At 34.5% G+C, this 18,904-nt stretch overlaps 1 protein-coding gene across 1 annotated transcript in view; it reads left to right on the forward strand.

Moving 5' to 3' along the window:
* Nucleotides 1-16,525, forward strand: part of TMTC2 (transmembrane O-mannosyltransferase targeting cadherins 2) — a 217,662-nt gene extending 201,137 nt beyond the window's left edge. The window contains exon 12 of the mRNA XM_083365136.1: nt 13,020-16,525. Coding sequence (XP_083221262.1) covers nt 13,020-13,199 — 180 coding nt within the window. The 3' untranslated portion in view covers nt 13,200-16,525. The remainder of the gene's footprint in view (nt 1-13,019) is intronic.
* Nucleotides 16,526-18,904: the final 2,379 nt, after the last annotated feature.

The raw sequence follows: 18,904 nt of genomic DNA on the forward strand, positions 1-18,904 counted from the left end.
CTGGCTGTTCTAAGTGCCAGCATGTCGCCAGATTTAAAAGCCACGTTCCGTGCTTTCAGCATCTTGCGGACCTCATAAGTCATCCACGGTTTATCATTTGCCCTCACAACAATGCTTTTCAGGACACAGACATCATCTATGCACTTTTGGATATATGCAGACACCGTGGTATACTCCTCAACATTTGTATGTTGATTCTCAGTAGCTGCTTCCTTAAACATGCCCCAATATGTGCACCCAAAGCAGTCTTGTAATGTTTCTATAGCTCCGTCTGTCCAAACCCTCACCTGCTTTACTCTAGGTTTCACTCTGACTAATAAAGGTTTATATGCTGGAATAAGCAGCACTGAGAGATAGTCAAAGGAGCCCAAGTGAGGATGGGGGATAGCTTTGAAAGTATTCTTGATATTGGAATAAGCAAGATCCAGTGTATTTTCCCCTCTGGTTGCAAAGTCCACATATTGTTGGAAATGTGGCAGGGTAGCTTTCAAATCCACTTGGTTAAAGTCTCCCACTGCAATAAATGCACCCTCTGGGTGAGTAGTTTGTAAGTCACTGATGGTATGACAGAGAGCCTTCAGCACCTCTTCTCTGTTTGCATCAGGGGGGATCTTGCCAATGACCATGCCTATAATGTGCTGTCAGGCCTTTTCATCCTCATGTGGTGATAGTAAGCATGTAACTTGAACTTTTTTTTTAACTTTTTTAACTTTTAATTTTAAGACATTGTATAGTCATCAGTGATGAAGTCTACTAAGCTTTTGTATGAGAAGCTTTGTTATGCTGTATTCCCTACATAGTATAAAAAGTCTTAGGGCAAAGACTGTCTTTGTCAAAGGGATAGTCAGTGTCAGGTTTAGAAAAGCTTATGCTGCAGATTGAAAGAAATGAATGAGAAGAAAATTACTCCAGATACTTATCAGTGGAATTTAGAAAGAGGTATGAACCTGGGCCGTGAGAATGCCAGTCCCCTATCTAACCCATTTCTCAGACAGTTTTCATTATAGGCAGTGCAGTTTCCTCATGAACTTAACAATAAATGAACAGGAGAAACTAATGTTGGAACTAGCGCATGGAGCAACTGATAAGAGATAAATTGCCATGTAATTAATAGGAACAAGTATTATTGACCATACTAACTTGAACTCACTGGTGTATTGTAACTGAGCCTGTTACTTGGAGGTTATATTTTATCGGTTGAATCAAACTTCTAATACAATATATTACTTGAGGCATCAGGAAAAGATTGAAATATCAGAAACATTTTAACCTTTTTTTAAAAAATAGCTCATAGTGCAGATACTGCAAAAATTATTGTGTTGTACTTATATAGATCAGTACATATTGAACATATGTAATCATCACATATATATGCTTTACCAGTGGCTCCTAGCATGAAATATAAAATGTGCAAAAGATACAAAACTGCCTTTGACTTTGATTATAATTCTGATACAATAAAAAGTATAACCATATGTAGAGAGATTTACTATCTAATAGATGCAACAAAGTTCTGTATGTTCTGATGATTAAACTGTGTCTTGGGCATAAAAAGATACAGCCTGACACCCATAAATAAAAATTCAATGATTTGAACATGCTTATATTTTCCATATGGCATATAATTATATGCAGCATAATTCTGAAAATATTTGGGATAAAGAACCAGGGAAGTTTAATTGTAAGCAATTTATGATGTCTGGAACACATATGTGCTTTGTTTTTTCCAAAACTATATAAGTACAACATTTAAAAGATTATGATTCTTTAGGAAGTGAGATTATGCTAATTAAATAATATTTTAGGCTTGTTTCCCTATGGAATGAACGAATAATTGTTTAGGATTTTTCCCCACTGTGTATTAAACTCTTGATATATAGCTATTGAAAAAAAAAAGTAGAATCCATTCTTAGTTCTTGGGGAGATTCCACGTTACCACATAATATTTATTTGCCCCAAGTTGGAATTTATATTTCAGCTGTATTTTAAACAGCAAATATAATTGTATTGAAATGTAAATTTCAGATACCACTCACATACTTTAAAGCAAGTTCAGAACATGATATTTCACAAGAAGTTTATACTGTAATGACAGATCCCAATTTATTTTCAGGTTGAGCCAATTGCTCTCTTTGTTCTACTTAATATTGGTGGATGGATAATTCTTGGAACATATCTGATATACAGATTGTCCTCAATATATGACTACAAATGGGATTGGAATTTGATAGCTAAGTAATACAGTCATTAAATGGGTTGTGCTCAATTTTGGTGTATTTATTAAGCAAATCCAGCTTCCCACTGACTTTGCTTTTTGGAAACCAGCTGCAAGGTCGCAAATGGTGATCATGTGACCCTAGTACATTTGAACCATCATAAATATATGTTAGTTTCCAAGTACCCAAATTTGGATCACATGACTGCAGGGATATTGCAACAGTCACAACTATGAGGACTAATCATAAATCACTTTTTTCAGCACCATCATAACTTTAAATAGTCATTAAATAAATGGTGGCAAGGCAAAGACTATCTGTAGGTTTGTGTGTAGAATATTTATTTATTTTTCCTTTGTAGTATTTTGTAGTATTTTGCAAAGGGATGCGGTGGTTCAGTGGGTTAGGACGCTGAATTTGTCGATCAGAAGGTCGGCAGTTTGGCGGGTCGAATCCCAAGTGCCGCGTAGCAGAGTGAGCACCTGTTACTCATCCCAGCTTCTGCCAACCTAGCAGTTCGAAAGCACGTAAAAAATGCAAGTAGAAAAATAGGGACCACTACGGTGGGAAGGTAACAGCATTCCGTGCGCCTTTGGCATCTAGTCAGAGACGTCCTCGGACAAGCGCTGGCTCTTCGGCTTTGAAACGGAGATGAGCACCGGCCCCTAGAGTCGGAAACGACTAGCACACATGTGCGGGGGAACCTTTACCTTTAGTATTTTGCAAAAAAAGAAAAAAATGACTTTTAAAAATATGAATAAGCAAGAACTGGCTTTTCTAACCAGCTTCTCTATTTGCAAGCTGCAGTGTTCTATAACAGTTTATCCTGCAATTCTTAATTAGACAGGTACATACAGTAACAGGGCAGTTACTGTCTTGTTGACATTTATAAGCTAAGGAGAATAGGACAAGAAATCCTGCTGCTGATGTTACCTAGTTTGGTAACAAAACGTTCAGAAATTATATTGAAACAACCTTGGAGAACAAACCACAGCCCAAATCTAAAACCTGAGCTACAAGTATTTTCTATTATTTCAAGGCAGATAATCCTTCAGGGATTATATACCCTGTATACCCTAAGCTGTTTAAATCATTAGAGGATAAAACTAATACTTTAAATTGAGCCAAACTGACAATCATTGTAGATTTTTCAGCGTTAGAATTACATGATTGCAAATTATAATTATTGTTGTTGTTGTTGTTGTTATTCCCTGCCTAGGCAGCATATTTTCTGCCAATAGAAATTTCCTGGCACTGTTCTTCGTAGAATGCACAAAGAATTTAAAATGTTGTTTTCAAACACACATTGATTGTCCCTTTGGCTTGAGGTACAACTGATTTAATAATTGTGGTTGGCATGAACAATTTCTTTTTTAATGTAATTTTATTAAGAATTTTAATTATAATAATAAAAACTAATACAAATTAAATTTATAGAAAAAGAATAGATGGAAAGAAAAAAGTGCAGGGAAAAAGAAAAAAAACCAAAGAATATAACAAAGAAAAAAGAAATATATAAAGAAGTGACTACCAACCTTCATCACAACAAATTTAAATCTAAACAAATTTAATAACTCTTCAGCGCCTATCAGATTAAATAGATACCTCTTCATCCCATATCCCAGATGTTATCTATAAATAAATCCATAAAATATCAACTTTTCAATCCCGCAAAAATTCCATAAATAGTTGCTAGTGCATTGCAAAAAATAACAAAAAAATCTAACCTAGAACAAATGAACCAATTTTATATTCCTTTTACTTCTAAAAGTCCCAGTCTTTAATTCAGTCAAATATTGTCATAGGATTTGATTTTTCTTCAATTCTTCTGAATCCCATCCTACAGATATCTTCAAAGCTTCAACAAATCTCTTTTGTGGATCTAATAGGAAAACATTTTCCAGGCCATTCCTTTGGTTTATCATTTCTTTTTCCCTTTTAAAATTTCAGGCAGTTTCTTTTGTATATCAAGTAAAGTATCCTTTTCCAAATCATTCTCTTGGCCTGTTATTTGTAGATCCACATTCTGTAATTTCTCTGTCTTGTCAGTTAAAATTTGTTCCACCTCTGTCATTCCATCATAAATAAAGTACATCCATAGAAGCAGACATAATTACTGAAAGTGTTGATATTGTAGTTAATAAATTCTGGCTCGAAAATCTTAACATTTCTGATGTTATAATGTTTTCTGTCATTTTATAACATCAGTATTAACTGACATCAAACATGTTATTTTTTTGCTTTAAATCTTTAGTTTTCTCTAGTGTCCAGTTTCTAAAATCACAACTTATCTTTTGTTATGACTTGCAACTGTCTGGATAACCAAAATGTTATCTGCTTCCCACAAGACGTTTATTTTTTTTTTATAATTCCATATCTTATAGTAAAAGTTAAAGTTTCCAATTTACCTGAACCTTTAATCCATTCATAACTTTCTTAGATTAAAATCTTATTTAGCTTTTTACTGTTTATTTCAAATTCTTTTAAGTTCATAAGTTTGTATTTAATTTTTCTTTTCTTCATCATAGCTGAAGATAAACTTACCCAATGAAGACTTTTCAAATCCTTCATTCTGGAGGTCTTTAACAACTTTAGAATAGTTAATAGGCAAAAGGGGTTAGAAAGGGAGGTCTCTGAGCTTCATGTCCTTTAAAAGGCTCTGCTGTGAGCCAGCTGGCTCATCCCATCATCTCCAAGTATTCAGACCCACAGAAAATTACCATCCTGTCATCTCCTTGCCAGGAGAGGCATCAAGAGAACATGTGAGCTACCTCCTGTTCTCTCCTTCTCCAGAGAGGTTTTGAAGAATTGGTCTACTTACTTGTTCCTTGGTCTTTGCTGCAATCATTGGCTCTGCTTTCATAGAGCCATCTTCAGGTCCCTATAGCTTGTCCAGAAGCCCCTTGTAACAATTTCTAACATTGTTGTAATTTTATCAGATATATAAGGCATAGTAGTGTTCGAAATATGTTAACATTACACATTTTTTTAATCACGCCAAGTAAATTTTTATAATAATCACTTGAAAGAAGAAAAACTACCATGAAGAGGACATTTATTTTGTGTAACTTTCTATTATTTAAAATTGGAGCTTTCTCCTCCAGAGGAAGATCATGTGATAATGTTGCAGGTTCCAATATGAATGGGTCACTGGGACCAGAGGTTTAGTCTTCCGAGCTTTCAGACTCAGGCTGAAGCTCATCCTCAGGGAACTTCTTTCTACCAGACTGTAAAATTCATCTATTCAAGTTGCTTAAGCAGCATCACCAAGAACCCGAAAGGCAGCTCCATATCCTTACAGTATGTGTTGTGAAAGTAACACATTGGGGTCTGTCAAAAAATAAATGCCAACTCCAAAGTGATTCAGCAGTGCATGGTTCTTTTTAGCCATAAAAAATACTGGTTTGACATTTTGATTGCTTTTGAAAATCACACATTGCAGTCTGGCAGTAACAGCAGAAATAAAAGTTCAAGTAAAATGCTTGCTATCACCACATGAGGATGAAAAGGCCTGACAGCACATTATAGCATGGTCATTGGCTAGATGAAGCAGAACCACCCTGATTCTGGTGATGCACCCTGCAGATAAATCTTTTTTGTTTTCTCTTTTATTATTTCATTCCTCTTTATAAAGCTACTGTATGTGTTTTCAAATAGCAAACAACCCTTCGGAACAGAGCTCGCTCAAGGACAACTGCCCTAATATTAAGCCGACGTATCTGGATGCCATGTTTTTCAGAAATTAAATCTTTTTCAGCAACAAAAGCCCCATGGCTGTTCTTTAGAAAACCAAATAGGCACACTGAATACAGAAAACAATACTTTGAACTAGCTTGAGGACTCAGGGAATTTAACCTCATTGAAATTACCGCTGTAGATGTATATTTATATACACTTTGCCATGTTGTATCACCCAGCAAATTAATGCAGCTGTTTAAAAACCAATAGTTGACCTGCTACAATGGTAAATAAATGAGATGGGGCCTGGAAAATCATAGATAAATCATATATTATTATTATTATTATTATTATTATTATTATTATTATTATTATTATTATTATTATTATTATTAGGTTATGCATTCAGTGTCTTTCTAATCTGTCTAAAGTAGCTTAAATGATTGTATGAATATACAGATGCACGTAATTTGATCATTTGATTAGTACTCAAAACTTACACATTTTCCTGAAGTCCTCATTCCTTTTCAAAGGCAGAGTGGCTGCTGTGGCTTAACATTTTTTGTGGTAGGACAGTTTACTCCAAATTAATTCTTAAATTTCTTTTAAGAAGATTCAAAAATGATTATCAAGTAAAATAATATGTTGTTATCTATACTTGCTATATTTAGATGGTTTCCATCATATATTTGTATCAAATATACTTTATGTTGGCCTCAGTTTTAGTTTTTCTGTTTGCCTTCAGCAGCAATGAATGCTGAATACCCTGAAAGACATATTTCTGGCCATTGCACTAGATAGACCATTTGCAGATATTGTGAAGATACTCTTTTTACTTACATTGTAATCACCAAAGTTTAACTTGACATAGCAACATCAGCCAATTCAATTGAGTCTTGCACTCTGATTTCACTATGAGAAAACAACAAAGGGACAGTTGTCACATGCTTTGGCTTCATGACAGCCTGTTGAAATTCCTTGTTAACTCCTGTCCCCGTTCAAGCAAGTTACTAAAGGAGAGGTTTAACCTTATTCACCAAAGAATCTTAGAACCATAATATGCTAATGTTTTTTTTTCTTTTGTGGAAAGGCTGTTATGATTATTTGACAGAGAAATTTCTAAAACTTCAAAGATAATATGAACTGGCTTATAAAAATGGCAGGCAGATGAAGTGTAACATTTATAACATAAAATGCCTTTACATTTGTGTTTGGGTGTTGGCAGCAAGTCAGGATAAAAATAAATCACATAGAGTGCTACATAGAATGCAATATTAATTAATCATTTTGGTCAAAAACAAATTTTGTTTTTGAAAAAATTGGAAATATTGCTGAGCAATGTTTCATCCTTATGAGATACATAGATTTAATATAGTAATTTTTATTTTTTATTTTAATCCCATTTATATCCCACCCTTCTCCGAAGACTCAGGGCGGCTTACAATCTAAGCACAAATCAATGTGCTTAGCAATAGCCTTCATTCTATGTATATGCCTGCTTATTAGGGCTTTTGGGCCCCCCAAGCAGCATTATTACAAAGTCAGCTTATTGCCCCCAACAATCTGGGTCCTCATTTTACCTACCTCGGAAGGATGGAAGGCTGAGTCAACCTTGAGACTGGTGGGACTCGAACCTGCACTAATTGCAGGCAGCTGGTGTTACTTAAGAAGGCATTAGCCCACTGCTCCACCAAGGCTCCTTCAATACAGTGGATATAATACAGTGGATACAATTTTTTGAATCAATGGTATTAAAATGTGAGAAATGGGATTAACTGAAAAATTAAGGAAACAATTAGTATTGAAAAATCTTTCAGTTAAATATTATTATTTAAAAATATAGCTCCAGTTTCTGAAATGTATCAATAACATTTTATTTTTTAACAAATAAATGTATTCATTTACTAAATTTATTGACATAAGCACTCAAGGCCAACTTTCAATAAGGTATACAGCCATGCATTTATAATCTGCTTGTCAGAGTGTGCATATTGGGATCCATGAAAATAGATACACACAGAATTTGACAAAAGGAAATACGGTATTTAAAATTCCATGTTGATCCTTCAGACTAGAAGTGTATTCTATACACTTCCAAACTCTGTTTTAATAATGGCACATGGAGGAGATAGGTATTTATTTGATTTTGTTGGGATTTCTTTATGAGTATTATATTTGATAAATTTTGTTTAAAGAAAGAAAATACCATATGAAAATTAATAGAGGTGAATAGAAGTATATTTAAACAATGGAAGAGTAGGAAAGCATAATCAAGACAGAAATAAGAAATAGCTAGTTCCAGAGGATGAGGATAGGGTGTTTTTCTGGTAAGAGTTTACATAAAATGATTCCCATGAGTATGACTTTGTTTTCACAAAAGGAGAGTTGGTTTAACAGATTAGATTAATCCTTGAACCGTGCCGGTACCCCAGGGCACAGTTCAAGGGCAGATGGACATGCTTTCAAACAAAATGGGTCTTGTGGTCATGCATCATTTTACTTTTAAGGATGCCAAGAGAGTGTTGATGAACTTGGGGAAATAAAAGTGTTAGAGTAAGTTGCCCCCAGTGTGCCCAGTTCTCATTTAAAATCATTCTCATCTGAAACTAAATCAGATTGGGCAAGAAAGGTAGGGGGTGAATTAAAAAGTATCTCCAGCCACTGGCCCACGCACAGTCCATAGGTTGCCTACCATGAAATAAAGGTTAGATAGAGAATGTGTTCTGTTAGTCTATATGTTTTTAATGCAACTATATAGAAAAAAATATCAATAAGAAAGGAAAAGGGGAAATGTGAGGCACAACAGAAAAGAACAAGAGGAGAAATAAATAATTCTTACTTCAAACATTCGTGAAAGATGGTCCCTTCTACTATTACTTGTCAAGCTGAATTCAGAAAAAAGTACTCTTTTGCTGTTTCTAGTCTTCTAATTGCCTTCCTTTTCTACTGTTATCTTTTTTCATTCTCCCTGTACCATTCTTACCTGATAGTAGTAAATATGAGTTAGGCATCCAATCATGTATGTAGGTTTCCACAGTGACATACAGAAGTACCTTTTGACCCAAGTCTAATTTAATTGCAAGTGTAAAAATATCACTCACTGGGTCATCATGATGAACCTACTATCAATACACTTTTCTTTGCTAGCATTGCAATCTTTGGAGAAAGATCATAAATCTCTACAGGCTGGGCAACTGATTACCCAGGAACCTCCCTAATAACTGCATAATTTCCCCTAAAACCATAAAAGAATTATATTAAAAGCTTAATAAAACTGCCAGCTGGCTCCTTTTGATGTAAAGACTCTGTCTCCAAAAGGAAATGAATGAAGAGGACGTCTTTTGTTTCATGTGGCCAGGATGTCATTTGTTCTGTGGTTGGAGAAGTCCCACATTACCGGGCCAGTAGCTAATATACTGAAAATCATCTTCATCTGTCTTTTATAAAATACAGTGTGTATAAAGAAAATAAGTGAATCCATTTTCAGGTGGCAGCATGCAATTGCTACTAGGATAAGAGGCAGGTTTTTTTTTTTTAAAAAAAAAAACCAGTCTTTTATCCTTTGCAGGCCTCAAACTATGATTGGCTTGCCATGAATGACATCTAGCACAATTGGCTGAAAAGCCCCTTCTAGACAAGGTGCCAGTTTCATGCCTTCAGCTGGGCATATTATAAGTGTGGAAGGGCAGCATTTTCATTGGAGGTGTGATGCAGGAAGAACTGAACTAAAAATTTATAACATGGTATTTGGAATAATCGGGCAGATAGTGTGCATTCTGTTGGGTTGGACAAGTTGAAAGACTTCTCTTTTTCTATCACTCCTATGTTTGTAATAAAAGCAGATCTGGACAATTGTATTAGTGATGGACGCATTTAAGCATTGAGCAAAATGGTAGGCAGCGAGCATCAATGATTTCAAAACTGTGTATTTTGTGAAGAATATCATAATATTTCCTTTCATCTGACACCACATGCCCAGCTCTCTTTAGTAGGTCTGAGGTTTCTTCTGGTTCAGTAAAGGCTTTCCTTAGTGATGCTGAATGTCCAGAATTGCCGTAGTTCAGAACAGCAAAAAGCATTTTGTGCACTGCAGAATAATCACTTCAGGAGGTACTTGGATTGATTTTATAAAACCAAACAGGTGTAAGTCTTACAACACTCTGTAAAACATAAAAAAATAAAATTTGAAAGAAGATAGGCAGTAATTAAAGGGACGCAGTGGCTCAGTGGGTTAGGATGCTGAGCTTGTCGATCAGAAGGTCGGCAGTTTGGCGGGTCGAATCCCAAGTGCCGCGTAACAGAGTGAGCGCCTGTTACTCGTCCCAGCTTCTGCCAACCTAGCAGTTTGAAAGCACATAAAAATGCAAGTAGAAAAATAGGGACCACTATGGTGGGAAGGTAACAGCATTCCGTGCGCCTTTGGCGTCTAGTCATGCCGGCCACATGACCACGGAGATGTCCTCAGACAAGCGCTGGCTCTTCGGCTTTGAAACGGAGATGAGCACCGGCCCCTAGAGTTGGAAACGACTAACATGCATGTGCAGGGGAACCTTTACCTTTACCTTTACCTTTACCTTAGGCAGTAATTACTTTACAGCAGAAGCAGGCAACCTCTTGGTGCCCACACAATATATTTAATAACCAGTGGTGGTACTAAGCAGATCTACGATGTCACAAGAACAATGAGAAAAATACTTTAAAATTTTCAGGAAATACTAGTTATTTTTAGTTTACTGTAATAATGACCTAAGCTAAATAATGTAGTGGTTATCATTCTCATATTTAACAACTCCATACTTTTTTGTTAGGAAGTATTGAAATATTATATCCCAATAAATGAATTTGTTACTGACAGTTTCTCTCCTTGTATTGTATAACTTCCTGACTAATTTCTGCTCTTTTCCTAGAACATTACTTTAGCTCATATTCACTTGAAATTGCCCCTCTTTCATTGTCTCAGGTTAACTCCTTCTTTGAACAGAGCATCTGCAGCACATAGCATGCTCTAGTACAGGGGTGTCAAACTGGTGGCCCATGGTTCGGATGCATCACGTGCAGGCCACACCCACCCTGGCTCCGCAAAGGCAAAAAATGTCACGATACGTCACAGTATGTCACGATAGACACCCATGCTCCAGTATCATTCATTCATTCATTTAGGAGGCTGAAGCAGTATAAAGTTACCAGGTAGTGGAATGATGTGAAGCAGAAAGCTTATTTCCAGTATGACAGGAAGGAACTGGAGACTTCCTAGGATCCTCTACTAAGTATTTCTAAAAGTTTTAATGATGCAGCAGCAGCAGTATTCAGCATTACTAATGAGTGCCATAATTGAATCTTAAGAATTATTTTTATAAACCCTCAAACCTATTAGAGACTGCTGGGCATAAAATCATTCAAACTTCAACATAATTGTTTGCCACATTGCAAAGTAGCTGCAGTGATGCAGTCAGGCAACATATTATTTACATTTAAATGTATGTTTAACCTGTTTTCTTCAATTGAACATAATAATACTTTCTTGATAACATTAATATTTGAAGCCAGCAGTGACAATAATCAAGATATTGTACATGGCATCAGAATAAAAGAAGTTACACAGTTGTTTATTTCATCAAACTGAATTCTAATTCCTTCTCATGAATGGGCTTGCTAGGAAGTTTTATTATTTTTTTATAAATATTTTATTGGTTTTTAACTATAACAATCTCCAGTGCCTGGTACAGCGTGTTGTCTTGGTTTATATTTTAACAAGAAAAAAAAGGACAATAATAATTAACAATCAATAATGATTAAGTTTGGTAATTCCATAATTAGTATATTAATTAATGGTATATTTCTTTGATCTTCCCTTCTCCCATTTATATTCTCCTTCTTCAACCTTAACCAAATATCTTAATATTTTCATATATATATGATTAGATATAGGCATTTTTTATATTTATACAGATAGTTATAATCTCTATGTATGACATTTTTTTTCAACATATTATTCTTATAACTCATCATCTCATTAGTTCAGCATACATCCTATTTTCATAATTTTTGTTTACGCTTAATTTCCCTTATATTCAATCCAACTCTTATCAGTCATAATTTCTTCATATGTTAGTCATCTAACTGTCTAAATTTTCCAATTTAAGTACTGATTCTCCAGTAGATGTCAGCAGTTATTTCTTTTTTCAGTTTTTTTTAAATCAAAAAGTTATTTTGTTATATTTTTATAATTTCATCAAAATTAGGGTATAATCTTGACAGTTTCTTAGTTCCTAGATTTATCCAGACTGTAGTATTTTAAATCAAATTTTAGTATATCTCTTTCCTCCTTAATATTAATTCACTGCTTCCGACTATTAAGGGAATGGGGATATAGTCCCCTCCCTTCACTTCCAGAGGTTTTCTTGATTGGGGATCTTTCTCAAGGATTCAATTAGTAGATAGAAGAAAGAAGATCAGTACTCTCACCAATTCCAAGCACACTGTTCACCGGTGTTCAGGTTTCTGCTCTGGGACTTCGGCTGCAAGTAGCTTGGGCTAGATGCTGATCTCATGCTAGCCTTTCTCCTGTCAGGTTTGGAGGGCTTCCCCTGGATCAAATGAAGTGACCGCCATTGCTTCGTGATCAACGGGGCACTCCTCCTTCACGGTCACCTCTTCGGGGCAACTTTGGACCTATCTAGGGTCCCCCTGGCAGGATGAAACTAGCCATGGGGAGCGGAGGTCTGCTCTCACACGGCCATGTGCTACGGGCGCAAAACCCGAAGTCCAAGGCTTGCTAGGAAGTTTTAAATGAGCATCTAATAAAATTGATTTGTCTTCCAATTTTCCTTATCAAGTAAGAAGAAGAAAAAGTTTTTGTGTGTGGAGAGCACGCTTTTGGTGATAAGAAGTCCTATTACCTGTGGTTTGCACATTAAAGGAGTTAATGTTCTCTATCTTGAACATTTTACTGCAAAGTGTGCTGTGCATCTGATCAACCCACTCCTTACCATTCATGCTTCTTCCACTTGCTTAATTGTTTCCATAAAAGTAGCCTACAAAAAAATACAGGAATAATTTTGCTACTTAGATGAAAGCTAAGAAAGATAAACTCATGTTTTCTCCATTCTTTTTCTTTTTGTCCAGTACCCAGCTGCCTTAATGAATTTGGGAGCTATTCTTCATCTTAATGGCAAACTTTTGGAGGCTGAATCAAACTATCTCCATGCCCTTCAGTTTAAACCGGATGATGTCATCACACAATCAAATCTTCGCAAACTCTGGAATATTATGGAAAAACAAGGCTTAAGAACAACCAAAACATAATGCAGGGTTTTAAAAAGTGTTGTTGTTGCTGTTTGCAAAGAGTTTAGAAAACTATTAAAATCCAAACTAGCTTTTGGAGTACTATTTGTTGAGTGCTCTTGCTAACTAAGCTGTAATTGTCAAAGGTTGTAATTGCTGCTAGGAGTACCTACAGGGCTGCATTTTGAGGTTTCTAATTGAAAATGAGAAAGGAGCAGAATCTTTTTGATAAGTTTCATGAAGGACTTAATAATTATTGCCCAAACCTAGAAAATTTAAAAAAAAAAACAAAATCCTGAAACTGGATCACCTGAAAGGGACCCACTTTAGCATATTCACTAGGGCATATTACTCATTCTCACTTTGGTCATTTTTATGTGGTTTCTGATAGAAAAGTCATGTTGGCCTATAGAGCATCCTTCCAGTCAAACTAAGAATTTAGAAGAGGATAAAAACTGGCTTAAATTATTATTTTAGGCTGTAATTCATTAAATGTATACTAAAACTAAGTGTTTGCTATTTGTCTTGATATTGTATAAATCCACAGACCTGCCTTCTGAGCTACTTCACATACTGTACTAGCTCAATCATTTGAAAAAAAAAAGAAAGATGTGGTTTCATGTCTAATCTTCACTGGCAAATGCATATTGTCAACCTGTTTGGTTGGTTGGCTGGCTGGCTGGCTGTGAATTATCCTCTGAATGTGTAGAAGCAAGCAACAGTGAAGGAGACTTGGAATATAGAATTAACCATATACAATAGTAAATGAAGAATTAAGGCAAGCTGTTTGTCATCTTCTTGTAATCTACTATGCTCCAGAGCCTGAATAGTCAATTACTTTAAAAAGTACAGCAGGTTGCTGAACCCATATTGTACAGTAAACGCTTCTATCTTTGCTTTGCCCTCGTACAAAATGGGAGTGATCTGTGTTTTAAAACCGAACCTATCCACTGGGTAGGAGAACTGAACCTTGCTCTCAACTTCAACTTTGTTATGCTTTGTTGCTTTATCCAGCTTGCCTTACTTCCAAGATCAGATCACAGTTAAGCTGGACAGCCATGTCCATAGTAATTAAATATAAAGAATGGATTTAGGTTTTTTCTTTTCAACAATACATATTTTATTAAAAAGAAATCCATTTGTATACAAACATTTTAAATATGAACTGGGTAGACATATGAAGAAGAAACATGCATTTTCTGCCTTTTAGTACATTGAAAGCAAAGGATAGAACAGTGTAGGTGAACATGTTACTAACATTGTTTTTGAAAATATGCAAACACTTGTAGCTTGTTGCATCTGTACATGCTGTAGAATGCATTCATCGATTGCTTACATGGTGCATCAAGCACACATAAAGCAAACTACTATCTCCATTAAACTGATACCCAGGTTGCCAGTTTGTGTAAATATACTTTCCAAGTACGTTGTCATTGGATTAACAACAAATTTGTAGGCATGCATTTGGTGAATGCATTTTTTTTGAAATGTTAGCAGCAGGATTTACCAACTGATTGTGAAAAATAAACTATTGTGCTATTTGCAAGAAACTAAAAGTTTAATTTTTTTAAAAAAAAATAGTGAATCCACAAAGTGTTAGACCAAAAGGAATTATGTGACTGACAATATTTTTTTGCATTTATTATTTTTGCATTTATTTAATTTTATTTATAGATGAAGAGAAAAATGTGTGCAAATTCTAACCCAATTCTGCATTCTTTTCTTAGGTTTAATATTTCAGCTTATTTAGCCTAATTTTTATGATTTGCATAATAGCATTATTTAAAAACTAGACCATTTACCAAATCCCTTTATTAACTAAATAAATTACACTGTAATTTCAAAATGGCATATATCCCCAACCGTCAGTTTTAAATCAGTTTGACTGGCACCAAAGACCTATTGCAGACATGTTCAAGGGCTTGCTATTGGCTGACTTAATTTTTCATCTATGAAATATATAGCCAATTCTAAATTCATACTTAAAGCCATTTCAAATTAAAATGGGAAGCATAGATGATTGTTTCAGAAATAGGGAGCTAGTTCTATGATCCTTTGATCCTGGCACTACATCCTGCAGTATCATAGATTGAAGGTTAGGTGTCTCTAAGAATCCTCCCTAAGTTAAAAAAAGTGTTTGTATTGAATATCATTCTGTTGTTATTACTTTGGAAGTGATGCATTGTTGAAGGTTTTTATTTGCCAACTGTAGCTAATAGTTCTTTAGCTAGGATTCCACAACTGTTGCCAGTCTTCTGGTTGCTTTTCATGGTGTGCTTTTAAATGTTTAAAGAATGTATTGGTGTTTAGAAGGAAACAGGAACACATTTATTTTGTGCATTTTAGTCACCCCAGCTTTCTATGTAGACTTATTAAGGAACAATGGGCTATTTTCTCAGCATAACCACAATTTGTCATCCTTGGTGATACTCTGAGCTTGCTTGATTTTCCACTAGAGTACCATTGTTAGAAAAAATTTATTATTAGGCACCATCTTTTAATTTCTGTTTTTTTGCATTAGCCAATTTTATTTTAGAGCTTTGTGCAGTTGAGTGACCTTTAAATTTTTTCCTTCCAAGTGCAGTTCCAGAAACTGTTTTATGGGATAGAGAAAACTAAAATGTTAACCTATGAAATTCAACGTTCTTACTGTTATGCATTCAGATATGGATAAAATGCAATGTTAGCTTGTGTCTATTTAACGGAACAATGTACTGTTGCATCATTTTCTCAAAACTGTAAAACCAAATGCTGTATTAATGATGAAGATTGAATTTTTAGCATCATCCTATGTATGTATACTCAAGAGTAAATCCAATTAAATTCAGTGGGTCAAACTCCATGGAATTGTTTATAGGATAGCAATTTAACTGTACTAATATGACATTCTGAAATGTTAAACTTCGGCATCAGATGCAAAGTCAACTTCCTAGTTGTAACATTTTACTTTTTATTATACCGTCTCCTTTTTTGTGTTCTTTATTCATAATTACGTTTCTTATACACTAGATTTCCATGAAGTTGTACACAAGTTTTGCTTGTCTCAAACCGAACAATAACAAATTGTTAAAATCTTGTTTTTCCATTCATTTTCAGTATAGGGTTAGGCTTTATATCTCTCAATTTTCAAATAAGTTTAAAATTATTGTCTCTGCTCAGGGATTTGTGGTGGATATTGCAGACAGTGCTTAAAAATAAGAGCACAAATTTACTAAATTAAATTTTTATTTTTTGAGAAAGCATATTTGTATAAATTATCAAGATTTGTAGGGTTTCCTTTTTGTAGAAATAATTGTTTATGTGCCAGATAAGAAAATCCACTTTGTTTTCAATAATAAATGATTGATAACAAATACACCGAAGTCACTGTCATCCATTATTATCAGCACTTAATTAATTTTTATTGAATATATTATATATTAAGTATCATAATACAAAAGTAACAGCAGTTTATTTTTTATTGAAAATGGCTGAATTGACTGTACTCTATTAAACCATAATTTAGGGTTTTTTTAATTTTACTTTACAATGATGTCTGAACCCTCATAATCTATATTCTGAAATTTAGAATTATGGGTGAATTAAGGCATATGACAAATCATGGTTCAAACAAAACATGATTTATGAACACTGTTATACACTAGCAATTATGTATAGCAATATTTCTCTGAATATTCCAGAATCTCAAGGTACTCTCTAGTGCTGTCTCTTACATATTCCTTACTGTTTCCTGAAAGAGATAGAAGATTTGTCCCTTATTCCACTTCAGGGGGGGAAACCCTGAATATTAGGGATGTACTTGTTCACAAGATTCTGGGCAGACTTTTTGATTCAGTGTTTCAGAAAAGAGACAAGACTAATTATGCACTCTATGATTTAATGCAGTGTTAAAGTGGTAAAAGAAATATGTTTTCTATTGATTAGGATGAGGTAATCCAGTGGATATAATTTATTTTTAATCAAGCAAGAAGATCATGGATATCATTGAAGATATAGCTGGTATCAGAGACCCTTATTCAGTTTGGAATGTAGTGAAAAAAATCCCACCCCCCAGATTTAGCCCTTATCTTTCATTTACAATTTTGAAAGAAGGAAAAATGAAGACTTTACCAACACATTCTACCTTAACAGCTGGACCTCAGCTAAAGAATATAATGATTGATTTCAGTGTTAACTCTTGCTCTATGAGATGCCCAGAAGAAAGGTGGTTGTTGTTGTTGTGTTTTTTTCATCTACACGTGAAATGAGTAGTAGTAGTAGTCTCTGGACTACTGTTGGTTTTTTTTTTATCTTTTGGAATATAATTGATAAAAATGAGTACAATAATATTTGAAGGGATTTGCTAAATGCCGCTTAGGATGTCATTATGACAATATATCTGAAATAAATTTACAACACAAACAAAGACAAAAATAAAACAGCTTTACTAAATAGATACCAATTCAAAGCAGTCAAAGAATGAGTTGCTAGGTATAATTACATGCCAGGATAATTAAATCTGATAATAAAAATAGGTTTTTCTTTTGTAATGAGAAATAGAATTTCTTTTTTTATTTTGCTTCATACTATCCCTTATCATTCTTAATTTTTATGTTTATTGTTAAAATATTAAAATACAAAGAAAGTAGAAATATGATACAAAAAAGGGACACTTTTACATTTGAATTAAAAAAAACAGAAAAACAGAAAAAAACCTTTTTAGTAATATGCCCCTCCTTTCCTTCTGTTTACATTTTCAGTGCTGAGCCACAGTTTAGATACTTGAATATTGCATCAAACATCAGTAATTGTTAGTTTCCTTATGAGTCTTAAAAATCAAATTTCAGATGTCTAAACCTACCTTGCTCTGTGACATATCGTATAAAAGGGAGCCATTTCTGCTTGAATTGTTAAACATCTATTGTGGATATATACTGTCAGTTTTGCTGTTGCAGCATATTATCCAATTTTAGTCACCCATCTGCTAGTGGAGGCACGGTTTCTCATTTTAGTATCATGTACAAAATGAACCAACTACCTACCTCTATTGTACTATCTTTTGGGCTGTATTTTATTCTAATGCAAAGCCAAAAATCATAAAACATTTTGGAGTCCTGGTAAAGCTACATCACACAAAGGCTGTTCTTGATAGAAGTACTAATTCTAGTGTGTTTTGAGGGGAGCTTTCTTTGGGAAGATCACGCCTGACCCTAATAACATTTGATCATGTTAAATTGCTAGTAGAACTGAGCCGTTAATGAATCAGAATCATTCATGCCAGACCAATAAAGCCAATTAAATTGAAGGGAAAAAATGAAAAGCGCTCATCAGCATTCTTGAGAGAATAATCAAGTCTGCCCTTCAAAAATATTCATCTCATGACTGGGGTACTACATGGCAAGCATAGCAATCAGAATTTTTTTGTGATATTGTAAATGGCTACCTTTTCCCAGGCAACTGTCATAATCGATCAAGCATCTCATCATTAGCCAGCCAGCCAGGATATTGTGATGGCTGTCTAAAAAGAAACTATATGCAACTTTGCAGGAAGCAATACAGTACGAGGTCAGATATTCTACCAGGGCATTTCAGAAATATAATACTATATTTTGCCATAATAGGAATATCCAAGACATTCCCCAGAGAATGCAAATAATTTTTTAATAAACATGAGCCAAATTCAGAATAACTTTTATGCAAATAATAAATTTCCTGTTTAGCTTATAGACCTCCACAAAAAAGCCCTA

The sequence above is a fragment of the Vipera ursinii genome (genome assembly GCF_947247035.1).
Source record: "Vipera ursinii genome assembly, chromosome: 6".
Taxonomy (NCBI): domain Eukaryota; kingdom Metazoa; phylum Chordata; class Lepidosauria; order Squamata; family Viperidae; genus Vipera; species Vipera ursinii.